This window comes from Liolophura sinensis, chromosome 13, assembly GCF_032854445.1.
Source record: "Liolophura sinensis isolate JHLJ2023 chromosome 13, CUHK_Ljap_v2, whole genome shotgun sequence".
Taxonomy (NCBI): domain Eukaryota; kingdom Metazoa; phylum Mollusca; class Polyplacophora; order Chitonida; family Chitonidae; genus Liolophura; species Liolophura sinensis.
Genome location: NC_088307.1, coordinates 5,189,992 through 5,204,372, shown reverse-complemented (window position 1 = coordinate 5,204,372; position 14,381 = coordinate 5,189,992). Strand labels below are relative to the sequence as shown.

The 14,381-nt window shown below is 39.6% G+C and overlaps 1 protein-coding gene across 1 annotated transcript in view; it reads right to left on the bottom strand.

The window, feature by feature from the left end:
• Positions 1-3,721, bottom strand: part of LOC135480462 (SUN domain-containing ossification factor-like) — a 47,229-nt gene extending 43,508 nt beyond the window's left edge. The window contains exon 1 of the mRNA XM_064760300.1: positions 3,573-3,721. Coding sequence (XP_064616370.1) covers positions 3,573-3,628 — 56 coding nt within the window. The 5' untranslated portion in view covers positions 3,629-3,721. The remainder of the gene's footprint in view (positions 1-3,572) is intronic.
• Between the last annotated feature and the right edge of the window lie 10,660 nt (positions 3,722-14,381).

The window sequence follows — 14,381 nt, the reverse complement described above, 5'->3', positions numbered from 1 at the left end:
AGAAAAGTAAGAGAATCTTCCCATTCATCTACATATATCTGTTGCTAATAGTGCCATCATTTCACAATTAACTCCTCCACAAAGATGCTGAAAAATTTGGAGTTAAATGAATCAATAACTGCTGACACATCTCGTCAGTTTTGAAATCGCTTCTATTTCAAATATTCAGAATAAGGAGCTCAACTGGTGCATTTAAATGCTGTAAAATATTACGTAATGTTGACTGTAAATCCTGAAACATTTGACTAATGAATGGGTGTTTGATTAATAAAGTGGTTAAAAAAGTAAGACATTGTTTTTTTCTTTTTGTTTAAACCTACCTATCGAAACACACCTGCCATTGGATGGGAAAAAAAAGGTGGGGGGGTGGGGGTGGGAGCACTACACCTCTAATGACACCCTTCAAGTCTCAGTAGACCTTTTACACATCTTAATTGTTTACTGCTCAAGATCTTGCTGAAATTTTTTGCACTTACACTATGACATGTGCATGTATGGTGGCCTGTATGTTTATGGGTGAAACAAGTGTAAAACAAACTGAAGTCCTCATTTCTGAAGGAAGTCCGCTTACTGCATAAAGTGGGAACTATCTCACTCATGACGTATTTGTTTTTGAGGAACTACTGCCATAGACTGCCACGTAGACTTTAATATCTGACCCAGTTTTACACATGTTTTTGTTGAAGTTGTGTCTTTACATTACCTCTTCTTGCTGGTGACAGTCCATACCAGTCATGCGTCACATCACGAATGTGTGTTTGTAAACAAGAGCCCACTTTCAAGCTCTTGAAGTATGCATATCTACTTACACACTATTGTATGTTCTTTTGTAGTAAATATTGCTGGGGGCCTCGGTGGCTGAGGTGGTTAGCATGCCAGCACAGCCCAATATGAAGGTCAGTGATTCTGATGTAATGTACCCATATCCCAGATATAACAACAGGAACACGCCAAACAACAAGATTTATTTATTTATTTTACTGTGTTAAATTCTATGCTCAAGAGCTTTTTCAATTAAAATACAGCAGTCAGGTTAATTGGGGGAGGAAACTGGATTGCCCAGGTGTCCACCGACAACTGACAGATACCTGACAAACCACCTGACTGAAAGCTACAGTTGAAACAGCCAGCGCTGTGACCTCATTTGCTATGGGTCTGACAAGTTGCACGGAACATGCATTTATTTAAAACCTTCTGAGCCTGCAAGAACCCTAAGAACAGTGTGTGTATGTAACATGATATTATGTGACACAGAGGATTCCTGTGAAGGCGTCAACAGGAACTGGTTGTGGTTAAGAAATACTTCTCTACCTACATATACAATGTATGCCCCGAGGCTAGAGAGGTAACGCTTCCATGCCTACCCAGTAGCCCTAATACACAACTGGCCTATTAATCGACTTAACCCAATAACTGTATACCATGAATTCTTGTAATGAAAAAACAAAAAAACCTGCTCGATCTGTTTAAAAAAACATGTGTTTCAATTCAATGTTGAAATGACTTTTTAAGAACCAGTCTGACATTCCATTGTGAAATTTTTCGTGTTGTCAAAGTGGGATAGGTCAGTATGTATATAAGTATGTACAATTTATACATGCTTATTACATGTGCTAAAATGGTATGCTTAAACATTGAACTTAAATTGCCTTATGATATGAATTTCCAGTACATTAATCTTATATCACATCAGCCCTCTACACAGGGAAGTATATAGAGGGTTGATAGAGTATAATCAGTCTGAAGAGATACAGAATCCTCAGTGATAGGTTAATGTCATAAATAGGTATGTACATGCTAAGCCTAGGCCACTACAACTTGATTTCACAGGTACTATACATTTTACATTCAAGCATGATTTGATTTGATTTGATTTTTACGCCGTACTCAAGAATATTCCACTTATACGTCGGCGACCAGCATTATGGTGGATGGAAACCGGGCAGAGCCCGGGGGAACCCACGACCATCCGCAGGCTGCTAGCAGACTTTCCCACTTACGGCCGGAGAGGAAGCCAGCATGAGCTGAACTTGAACTCACAGATGCATTGGTGAGGGACTCCTGGGTCATTGCGCTGAGCTAGCCCGCTAACCGACTGAGCCATGGAGGCCCCCACACTCAAGCATGAACAAGGCTATAGTGTTTCAACTCACTGATAGTCAATAAACTGTCCATTCTGTATTACTGATTCCCTCTGACAACCTGTCATGCACATCAGTAGCAATGTACAACAAAAAGCACAATGACAAACTGATAACTTTAGATGTCATAGCCTTAACATCAGGAAAAAAAATAAAATAAAGCGCAGCTTGTATCTTAGCATGTGACAGCCTGTGGTGCTGTGGGTTATTCTTTTAGGTGCTGTATACTACAGTAACTTCAAAGTTCAAAACTCATCAAACTTCAAAGTTCAAACCTATCAAATCACTTCTTTCTCCTGGATTTTTGTCCACTTTTAATACGCCTAGGTGGAATGAATGTGGTATATGGATATCTAGAACACACTTGAACTTTAAAAGTGACATTGAGACCATATGAAAGTTTTATAAAATGTAAAGTTCTCGAAATGATATGCTTTCCAAAAGCTTTCAAGTCTGTCAAAGAAAGAAATTTGTATGGAAAAAAATTTACTGCTATAGCATTAAAAATTATTGCTTTTCCAACATATTTTAGCTCAATTTCTATAAGCATTAGAAAACACAGCTTAACTAGTTTGGGCACCAACCATTTTTATGTGTTTTCCAAAACAGATATGGCTTTAGATATTCCCTACATGTAGCTGTTGGAAGTGTGTTTTTCAATCGTATTGGTACCATGCTAATTCAAAAAAGTATGTTCAACCAGTGCCATTTTAGGTATGTCAAAATGACTTGTGTGGATTTGTATAAACATGATAAACACCCAGAGATTACATACACAACTCTGAAACTCAATTATTCTGTCCTGTCTATCTGAGTGCTTATTTATTTATTATTTGATTGGTGTTTTACGCCATGCTCAAGAATTTTCCTCTAATAAAACGGTGGCTGGCATTATGGTGGATCAAAGCAGGCAAAGCCTGGATGACAGGTTGCTGGCAGACATTCCCACGTACTGCCGGAGAGAAAGTCAGCATTAGCTGGACGTCAACCTGTGTGTTTAAATGACAGAGGATCTCATTTCAGTTTAGTTTTCCCACGATTATCTGTACGTATTTGCGTTGATTCCAATGTTGCTGAACGATAGAAACTTGCCACTTAGTTACGTATTTGTGTCCGACGTGAAAAGCACAAGTAAATGTAAGCAAACTGGTAAGTTTTTTAAGTTTACACGGATTTGAAATCATCCATGTGTAATTCTTATAAAGAAATCACCACATGTGTGTCTGTAAAATTAAAACACATGGTGGAAATATCCGGTGTATAAAGTATGGCGCAATGATCATCTTCCTTGTTCGAAGAGAAAGTTCCGTGTAGCTGCCATGTAAACGCACACGTGCAAGTTAGAACAGTTTTCTCAAATCGTAAGCATCAGCATGTTTACAGTCTAGACTTTTTGTACACAATGAAATTATGAGCCTAAAATGTACTTACGTATATAAACTTGTGAGAAAAGTCACGAGTAATAAAAGCGCGTTTTTCCACCACATTTTCTCGTCCTCATGTTCTGGAAGTTAAAAGTTTGCAAGTCAAACATGACATCCCTGTTTTAGGCCTGTCAACGTCTTTTCGCCACATGCCTCCATTTTGATTTCACTGGAAAGGCTGACGTGTGGATTCCTACGCGCACGCGCTGAAGGGAATCCCTGGAATGGGGATACCCCTGTGGATCGGGCTTCATGATTTTTGTGAATAATATTTAACTTTTCAGTGACAACCGTCGGCGAAGGAACTGCATCAAAATATATTGGGATGCTTAATTCAACGTGTAGTCTTAAAACCTCTCAAACTGAAGAAAATGGTCTGATTTTTCTAAATTTGTGCGCAGTTCCCACCCAAACGGTTGATGGGGGAGCGGTCATTATTTTCAATCAGCAGGTTAAAATCAAGACGGCTTCAGCGGTTAACATATGAATACTGGTTCATTTTTAACCCCCACTACTCGCTGGTAGTCCTGCGCTGTGTAGACCTAATACTCAGTAGCTGATCAGAAAAAAAAAAATTTCTGCCTGAAATTATGCGCAGATCGTTTACATTTATGTATCCATTCATAGTTCAGCAGGGAGCCGTAAAGTACAAAAGGTCAGTATATACGGTTTCTTAATTAAGCTATAAGGAAAACCAAAAAGAAAAAAAAAAATAATAAATAAATTAAAAAAGGCTTATTGAATCAACTTAAGTCTTTCAATTAATGTTATTCATTAATCAATACAGTGAAGGCCAAACTGTATACTTTGGACATCGCACTGTATTTCGAATCGTTGGTTAGCGCGCTTGCGCAACGCAATAATGACCCAGGAGCCTCTCGCCAATGCGGTCGCTGTGAATTCAAGTCCAGCTCATGCTGGCTTCCTTTCCAACCGTACGCGGGAAGGTCTGCTAGCAGCCTGTGGATGGTCGTGGGTTTCCCTGGGTTGTGCCCGGTTTCCTCCCACCATAATGCTGGCCGCAGTCATACAAGTGAAATATTCTTGAGTACGGCGTAAAACACCAATCAAATAAATAAATAAAATATTTCGAACTGCTTGTATGATCCTGAGCAAACCGACAATGAGCTACACCATATCAAATTATTTCTTCACCTTTCAGATCAAATTGTCTCTCTACTTTTCCATATGCGAAAAACATTTTTTTCCACTTTTCATTTCAAATTATTTTGGGTCTTTCCAGGTCATATCTTCACTTTCCATACCAAATCATTTCTTCACGTTCCATATCAAATTATTTCTCCTCTTCCTTCCCAACAAAATATCTCCCCTCTTTTCGTACCAAAGTTTCTCTGCGTTTCTACATCAAATCGTTCCAACACCTTTCATATCAAAACATTTTCCCATTTTCATATCAACTTCAAAGTAAGGCTACTTGTCTTGAAAAACATTGCACATGCATAGGAGTTAGGCTAATGAGCAACTGTCAGGTCCTTGATCAGTGAAGTCGAGAGTTCAAATTCAGCTCTCGTCCGGAGGTACCAATCAAAAAACGGTACTGTGGTACCTTCATCCGCACCCTCCATTTACCTGACCTTTGACAGAAAATTCAGTACGATGTTCACCAATGAAAATAAATAAATAAATGACCGGTAAATGTATATCACTAGTGGAAAAGTTCGCCAGTATCTAACCAAACGTCGATGGTTTACTCAGGGCACTACAGTTTCTTCCACCCATAAACTTGGCAACACTGTATGATTAAGACTTTGTTGACAATGTAAGGCGTTAAGCAAAAATCAAATCAATAAAGTAAATATTACACTTCTAAATAAAATGCGAATGTGTATATCGGCAATGTTTGAACCAAAGTTATTTTTAACGCTCAGTTACGTTAGCAAGATACGTTTTTCACTAGTGATTTCATCCTTTTGACCTTGTGGGTCATCAAGGTCCGGAATTACAGCATACATTTAAGCCACATAAAAATGTGTAACCATGGAGATTTGGCTAAATATATAAGATCAGATGGGTTTATTCGTAATTACACGACGTAAGAGCAAGCTAAACGCTGTCAGAAACAGTGTTCAATTATTTTTTTTTCTCTGTAACCCATCATATAATGTGAAGTTTCATGCGTGCGCAGTCCCACTCACGTCCGCTAAGGCAATCGTGGGAGTTGCTTTTTGATGACAGATCGAATAATTGTCTTCTTCGTCAGGACGTTTTTGGACATGGCCGCTTATGCAGCTTCCCGGGCTATTTGCAGGCGTTGAAATATCCGGACACGTGTCCTTGTAGATAGATACATCTGCATATGTATATACTGCACTAGTGTTGTCTTGGTGAAACTAGACTTTCAGGCAGTTTTGTTCGATCTGTATATCTGGGATGCATTCGTTTGTCAAGATTTTGATAACTGGGTAAGCCCGCATGAATGTTGTATAACAGTAATTTTGTCACGTAAACTGCGTCTTTTACCCATTCTCTGCCTGATTTCCGCCCACTATAATGGTGGACATCGTTGTACAAGTGAAATATTCTTGAGTATGGCATAAAACACCAATTACATAAGTAAATAAATAAATCTATTACGCATTCCCTTCCCTTCACCCTTGACTGCAAAAGCATCTCACCCATTCGGGATATTAATTTGTGTTTGCTATAGTTTGTGACAGTCTACCCGTCCGCCACGCTTCTATTGGTTTACATGTAATAGCTTTTTCACAGGTTGTCTACTTTTAATAAAGTGCAGCTCATTCTGGCTTCCTCTCCGGACGTACGTGCGAAGGTCTGCAAGCAGGTCTGGGTTTCCCCCGGGCACTGCCCGGTTTCCTCCCGCCATAATATTGGCCGCCGTCGTATAAGTAAAATATTCTTGAGTACGGCGTAAAACACCAGGCAAATAAATAAATACATTTAATGAAGTATTGTGTATAGATTCATCAACCTGGTTCACGTTTTGGTTTTGTATATTTCACGATTTCTTTAACTGCTCATGACTGGTCATTCTTTTAGTAGAACTTCAACAGATCATGTTCAAAATCAACCGTGTCCGTGTATATTTTTGTAGGCCTATATATTAAACCATTTTGTTGATTCTGACTGGAGGTGGGTTTCTGTGCAATTATTACCTGCTTCAAATATTCTCTTTATTTTGATCACATTATGTTGGTAAATTCATTTCGTGTCATCTCAAATGAAGTGCGAAGATCGACTTGCGGTTTACATAAGTTTTGCACATTGTTCGTGGGATGTAAGCTCACTGAATTAATTCATTCTTTAGTTGTTGTTTCTATAGCCTATGAAATTTTCACTTTTACAATAACATTCAGGTCTATCAGTCGAGGTATGACGAATAGATTTCTACATCATAGTGGTGGAAAGCAAGCGATCTTCAACAAAGACAGGATAAATGGTTCCACGGACGCCGTAGACTGCATATTTTGTGTACCGAGCACGCCAACAACTTGGCCACGGAGATTCCCCGAGTTTCGGGTTATATATACACAACAATGAAACAAATAGCATCACAATATGTGGCCTTATCTGGTAATCATGCTTGTTCTGCAATAGATTACAATGAGGAATGAACGAGTGTGTGGCTAAACGCCACAGTATTTCAGCCACACTGTCGCGAGCTATCTGAGAAGGGTATAACCGTATGGGCGCACGTCAAATGATGCTAAACCAATAAGAATTGAAGTCACTTACCTCTTGACTTTAAAGAAGTGTGGTTGGTACACGGGTATTTTTTCATTTATTTTCTATCTGAGTCAACTTCCAGATTGTCCAATGGATGCCAATTAAGACTTTCAATTTGATTTGTGTTTTACGCCACCGTACTCCAAAATATATAAAACTTCTGCGACGGTGGTCAGCTCTGTGGTGAGAGGATACCCGGACAGAGTTTGGGATCAACCACAGCTATAGGCTGCTGGAAGCAACGACCTGACAATCTATGATAAAAAGACGGCAACCTTTGTTGTCATGGTTGTTCTTTCTTCCTTCTTTTAAAGCCTGCACTTTGTCCATTACTCAGATCGTTGGAGAACAACTCCTAGTGTAAGTTATGAAATAGTCAAACATGTGAAACGACAACAACGTGGTGAAAAACTTTTAAGAAACTTTATACACGTATTTGCTTCTTAAGCAATGTACTGACTAACAACAACGAATGATTACTTTTCCATAACTTGAAATACTTGAAACAACAGGATATTAATTGAAATGTTTACAAAAATTGAAAAGTAATGAAAATTCATGTACACCGTATAGTACATCAAAGGGAATAAAACAGAAAAACAAAACCTTCTTTGTTTTTTTGTTTTATTTCTTTCTTTTGTTCATTTTTAATACAATATTACATACTCATGTAGCTTGTTTAACGACCCAGAACTTTCAGCCCTTTGACACAAAGGAACCTCTGTTCACAATTCTCTGCTTTTAAGTATGGTTGCCCAATTTTCTTATCTTGTTTCATCCATTTCAAGGTCAAAGCTTTGGGAAAAAATATGTACACATGCCATTATTGCCATCAATATGATAAAATACCACTGGATATACCCAGTAAAAAAATTCTACTGTTGTAAAAACCTAGAAATTATAATATACAATGTTATATGAAAGAAGCAAAATTTTTCAGTTAATTCAATTACAGTACATCAAATGTAAGGCGCTTTTCTCTTTATATTTGAATTACAGTGCTATTAGCAAATGTAATGGGGGCATTCTGATCATAATTCAACGACAGTACAGCAAACGTAACATGATTCTTCAGTAATAATTCAAGAGAGTACAGTATTCTACAGCAGATGTGATGGGCTTTCAAATCATAATTCATCTACACTACAGCACATGTAACAGGCCTTTCCAACAGTAATTCAGGTATAGAGTACAGCAAATGTAATGGGTCTTTCCAGTAGTAATTCAGCTACAGCACAGCAAATGTAATGAGGCTTGCTCACCATGATCCAGCTACAGTACAGCAAATGTTATGGGTCTTTCCACTAGTAATTCAGCTACAGCACAGCAAATGTAATGATGCTTTCTCAACATAATCCAGCTACAGTAAAGCAAATGTAATGGCTCTTTCCAGTAGTAATTCAGCTAAAGCACAACAAATGTAATGAGGCTTTCTCACCATGATCCAGCTACAGTACAGCAAATGTTATAGATCTTTCCAGTAGTAATTCAGCTACGGCACAGCAAATGTAATGATGCTTTCTCAACATAATCCAGCTACAGTACAGCAAATGTTATGGGTCTTTCCAGTAGTAATTCAGCTACGGCACAGCAAATGTAATGATGCTTTCTCCCCATAATCCAGCTACAGTACAGCAAATGTTATGGGGCTTTCCAATCATAATTCCCCTAGAGTACAACAAATGCAACACAGTATGGCAACTGCACATCTAACTCAGTTACAATGCAGCAAATGTAACACGGCCTTTAAGCTATGGCTCATTTACAGTACAGCAAATGTAATGCAACTTTCACATTTTGCTTCATTTTTTTCACTTATTATTCAGTTTTAACTGGGCAAATACATGTATACCAGTCTTCCAATAATAATGCACGATGGAGCTACCATTTATTTATTTGGTCAGCGTTTTAAGCCATAGCTGAAGCTGAATTCAAGGTGTGATGTCTGCAATATACAAAGAACTCTTTTTTAAGATGATGGACTCCTGCCATCACAAGACGAGCGGCTACTCACTGAGCATGTGACATTTGAGCCCAAAATGAGGGCATGAACCTTTATGTGCCTGCCTGTGCCAATCCAATACTAAAACAGTTTGCAGTTCTAATGAAAATGGGTATGAGAGCAATGACATACTTAAGGTAAGTATATCAAATCATTTCTGTCATTTCACTGACCATACGCTTTTGTACTCATTTAGCACTCAGCTGTAAGTCAGTTTTTTGGTGCGATACATCTGAATCTAAATCTATGGTCACATCCAACACAAAAACACAGCTCTGACATCTTGAACTAATTAAAGCATTGTGTAACTGTACACCTAGGGGAAGATAACTCCATGTCTAACATACAGCTAAAACATTAATAAAATGATACATTCACAATAAATTCTCCAAATCTTGTATAACTGTTAAAGGGGCTATAACTCTGTTAACACGCTAGTTATATTTATTGGTGGAAGGTAAGAGACCTACAATATGTAAAAATGGTCACCTAGGTAGAAAAATGTTGGGGATTTCCCGTCTGAGGCTGGGAAAGAGCCAACATGGCTGCTGTGTCACTTTTCTGATTGTGTACTAGAGCATGCATCATACTCTCTCTACGTTCGCTTTATATCACTGCCAGCACTAGCAAATTTTGTACAGAAATCTTACACAATGCCAAATAAGGGCAATGTGATGAGGCCACACGAGGTCTGAAAACGCAAAAACTCAAATCATATCCTTGGTTTATAATAATACTTGATACAAATGCATTGTCTTTATCTCAAGTATGCACCACATGATTCTAACCAACTCCTGAAACAATATTACTGATGTAAGCTCATTATAGTTCCACAGGTCAAACTTGTCTAGTAGTGGCAGAGAAGTAAAGCGAGCGAAGAACACTGTAAGGAGTAAGGTCCTACTGATTCAAGGACAAAGTCATACACATGTACATCTTGAAGCACTTGATCATCACACACCGTTGACTAGCATTGTATAGAGTAAGTCAATAGAATAAAAAACTGCAAGCACTGTAAGCTTTTCTACAAATAACAAAAAGCAAAACGGAACAAAAGAAAAATAACAATCTACAAGCCATTATGCAGTTGTACCCATGAAAGGCCTGGAATTAAATAATACTGTGTCTACTTTTCTAACACAGACATTAACATATATGCCTGCAGAATCTACACGTGAAAACAATCTATATTTACACCGCATTTAGAAAGTAAATTTATTGCAAAATGATCAACTTAAACGACAGATACTAAAACATCTTAAAATCATTGGTATTCATTTCAGGAAAACATTTAACTGATATGTGTCCTTGTAAGTTTAAACTTGTTTCAAAAATTATAAAAAAAACATTAAAAGATAAAAAGAAGATATAAAACGCCCTGCCTGAAAAAGTAGTCAAGGCAGTTATACAAGGTTGGGCTGGACATGAGACAGGGTGGAAGGTGAGCTTAACAGGAGTGCAGGCATCAGCTGGGTGAGAAAAACAGGTCTGTGGGTAAGGTGGAGGGTGGACAAAATGGGGGTGGAGAATCGGCAAGGTGGAGAGCATTCAAGGTGGGCACTCAGGCCATGGAGGTTGTTTGGAGGGTGAGTGGAGGGTGGACAAATAGGGGTGGAGGTTGTGTGGAGGGTGAGTGGAGGGTGGACAAATAGGGGTGGAAGTTGTGTGGAGGGTGAGTGGAGGGTGGACAAATAGGGGTGGAGGTTGTGTGGAGGGTGAGTGGAGGGTAGACAAATAGGGGTGGAAGTTGTGTGGAGGGTGAGTGGAGGGTGGACAAATAGGGGTGGAGGTTGTTTGGAGGGTGAGTGGAGGGTGGACAAATAGGGGTGGAAGTTGTGTGGAGGGTGAGTGGAGGGTGGACAAAACACAGGTGAAGGACTGAGGACAGCATAGACAACCCAGAGGATGGGGCTAAATAAACAGAAATTTTGCTACCAAAAAGAATTACTCTTGAAATGATTATGTCTGATTTAATGATCTTGAGCCAGAAATATATAAAATGTCCATCTATTTCTATCGAGGCTACAATGACTTTGGTGGTTCGTACGAAGACTTGACATCAAACTCCAGTCCATCTCCAGGCAGTGGTGATTTTACTGCTGGAAAAATCCACGAAATATACCAGTTCTTTCCAAGGGTCAGTTCGACATTTCTTCTCCACCCAACATTGTACTGCTTTACGTGATGGGCCCGCTCAAATACTGTCTGTCCGTTCAATGCATTCCATGCGTGGTATGCAAACAGCCCTGCCATCAGCAAAGTACCGAAAATACAGAGGGAGGTGAGAAATGAATAGAACATGGATATGGGGCTATGAAGTCCTAACACCAATCCCATGAAAGGAAAAATTATACAGACAAGCGATCCAAAGGAAAATCCTTCCATGTTTGCCCACACAAATTCAATATTCATGATGTTAGCGTATACCCCTGCGACCAGCATGTAGAAAACGAGAGTCAGGTAGTAGCGCTGGTTGAAAAACCCAATGCAGTTCCCTGTGAATGTGCAGTGATGGTCCCGCCTTAAAATGCAGCGGTCGCAAATATGACAGTGAAACGCTCGAGGGGGAGAGTTCGCCTCGCACGCGCTGCAGAATTTCCAGCCCGGTTTCAAAATGGACGGCAAAACTCGACCAGCCGTGGATGTGTCCTGATACAGGATCATCCACAGGTTTCCCACGACGTTGGCACACAAGAAAACAGCAGCGAGGATGTGAAAATAGAACATGGCTGTCCTGGGAAAGCCATCGTACAACCTCGGCAAAACAACGAACACTTCGAACAGCCAAATCACAGGAATCATCACAACCGTGAAGACGAAAGCACAAGTGTCAGTGGGAGTTTTCGGTAGGTATCTTCGAAATTTTCCACCAAACATGACTGTTCTTTCACCAAAAAGCCACCAAATCAGTGAACACTCGTGCGACTTACTCAACACCCCTTCAGATGCTTACCGGCTGACTCGAGAGGGTTTGATGATTTCACAAGACAGCTCCCGACTTCCGGAATGCCGCGGAGGGGTTTCCTCGCTAGGTGTCGCTGCATTTCACCAGGGAGCAATCATTATGTTTTGTTTTTGTGTACGCAAGTACATGCATCGAGTTAACAAATGTTTATACGGACACTTACAACTCTCAACAATAAAGACGCATCACTTGAAGCACATAAATTTTCATGGAGAATCGACATTTGATCTCTGTGTTTGTCTTTGAAGGCCACACAACTGTTTAAATGTTGTAAATCAATTACAGTGTTTTACATAGTATAGGCCTATATAACATAGAAAGTAACATTATTTGAAGAGTGGAGCTGTATGTTCTGTCTTACGAGAGAAGGTGACGATGCAAATCGGTCGTTTCTGTAGAATTTCTAGAGGCTTGAGATGACTCAGATAAGTATTTCCCCATAAAGAGTTTGCATATGTTAAGTAAGGGTTAATCAGGGAATAGTATCGTGTAAGTAAAGCATTTTTGTCGAGTGAACATTTTACGGGGCTTATGATTCCTATGTTTCTGGATATTTTTGGCAGATGTTCGTTATACGAGAGACCCACGGAGGCTTGTTATTAAATCAAAGAATTTAAATTCTGAAATAGAGATAATTTCACTGTTTATTAAAATGGGGCAGGGGGACATTTGTGTGTCCCCTTCTGATAGATTTTATTAGCATGTACTTAGTTTTCGCGATATTAAGTGATAGGCGGTTGGCTGGAAGCCACTGTTGAACTTTAGTCAATTCCATTTCAGAAAGGCTCTAGCTTATCTGGTAAGGATTTCATCCAAGGGTTGGGTCTTAATATCCAAGGCAGTACAGAGTCATGCTTTACTACTTCTACAGCTGCTAGTTGTCATTTGCCGCTATCTCAGGTTACAGTAATTGAGCCTGTTATTACTGATTGTAACACTGAAGCTAACATTAACAGTCCTACATCTGTCTACAGCCCTATACCTGCAAAGATTAGATCAGATTTTCCCGACTCGTTCTCTGATAATTAGACCAAATTAAAGGGTTTACTCATCATGTGAAAACTCGTGCAAATGTAAAACCCGTGCAGCAAAAGCTCCGTTAGTTACCATACTCCTTACACATCGAAGTTTGCGCCTAGTTTAAGTATAATAGAGCGAACCGAGGCATCTGAATGGGTTTCTCCATTGTTGTTGCGAAAAAGAAAAACAACAAAATTCGTTTATGTGTTGACCTGAGCAAGCCTAAGGAGGCAATTGTCTGTGACAAATTCCCTCTTCGTACAGTGGAAGATTTGCTTAGTTAAATGCCTAATACATTTCTCGATACTACGTCTGATATCGTTGACAGTCCAGGTCTCGCGTTGTTTGATCCAAATCGCGACGTTGTTGCCATCGATGCCAGTGCGTACGGTATTGATGGAGCCCTTTCTCAAGTTGCTCCAGATGGATCCGAGGTTATGGTAACTTGTGCATCGCAACACTGACTGCCGCAGATCGTAATTACTCTGTGGGAGAACGCGAAGCCTTAGCCTATGTATGGGCTATTGAAAAGTGGCACATGTATATGTGGGGAAGACATTTTATTCTTTGCAGATTATTGGTAACCTTACTCTCCTCTACAGGCACTGGCTACAGCCCTATGAGAATTGCTCGATGGGATGCCCGATTGTTACATTGCCATTACACTGTCCAGTTCAAATCTGGATCACAAAACACTATCGCAGATATATTATATATATATGTCCACACTGGAGTCAGCCATAAGTGAAGATGATTGTGACTTCGAACTCCTGCGGGGCCATTACAAGTGTACACTTACAACATGCTACAGGAGAAGATGAGGATCCTACAACCCTCAAACCATAGATTACCTCTGGATGACCTAATTCAAAGAAATAATTTGCCTTTGAACATACTGCCATATTTTGCAGTTAAGTTCAGAAAATTTCCACCTGGGGAGTGCTTGTTCGAATTAACAAAGAAACGATGGTCATTCAGGAAAGGGGAAAGTAAATACACTTCTCCTTCTGCAATTCGGAAACAGATTGGTCCACACACGTACGTCTTGGCCAACGGTCAGAAATGGAACCAGTAGTATTTTTCTCCGTTCTATGAACCAGAAGATTCTCTTAACCGAGAGGGAG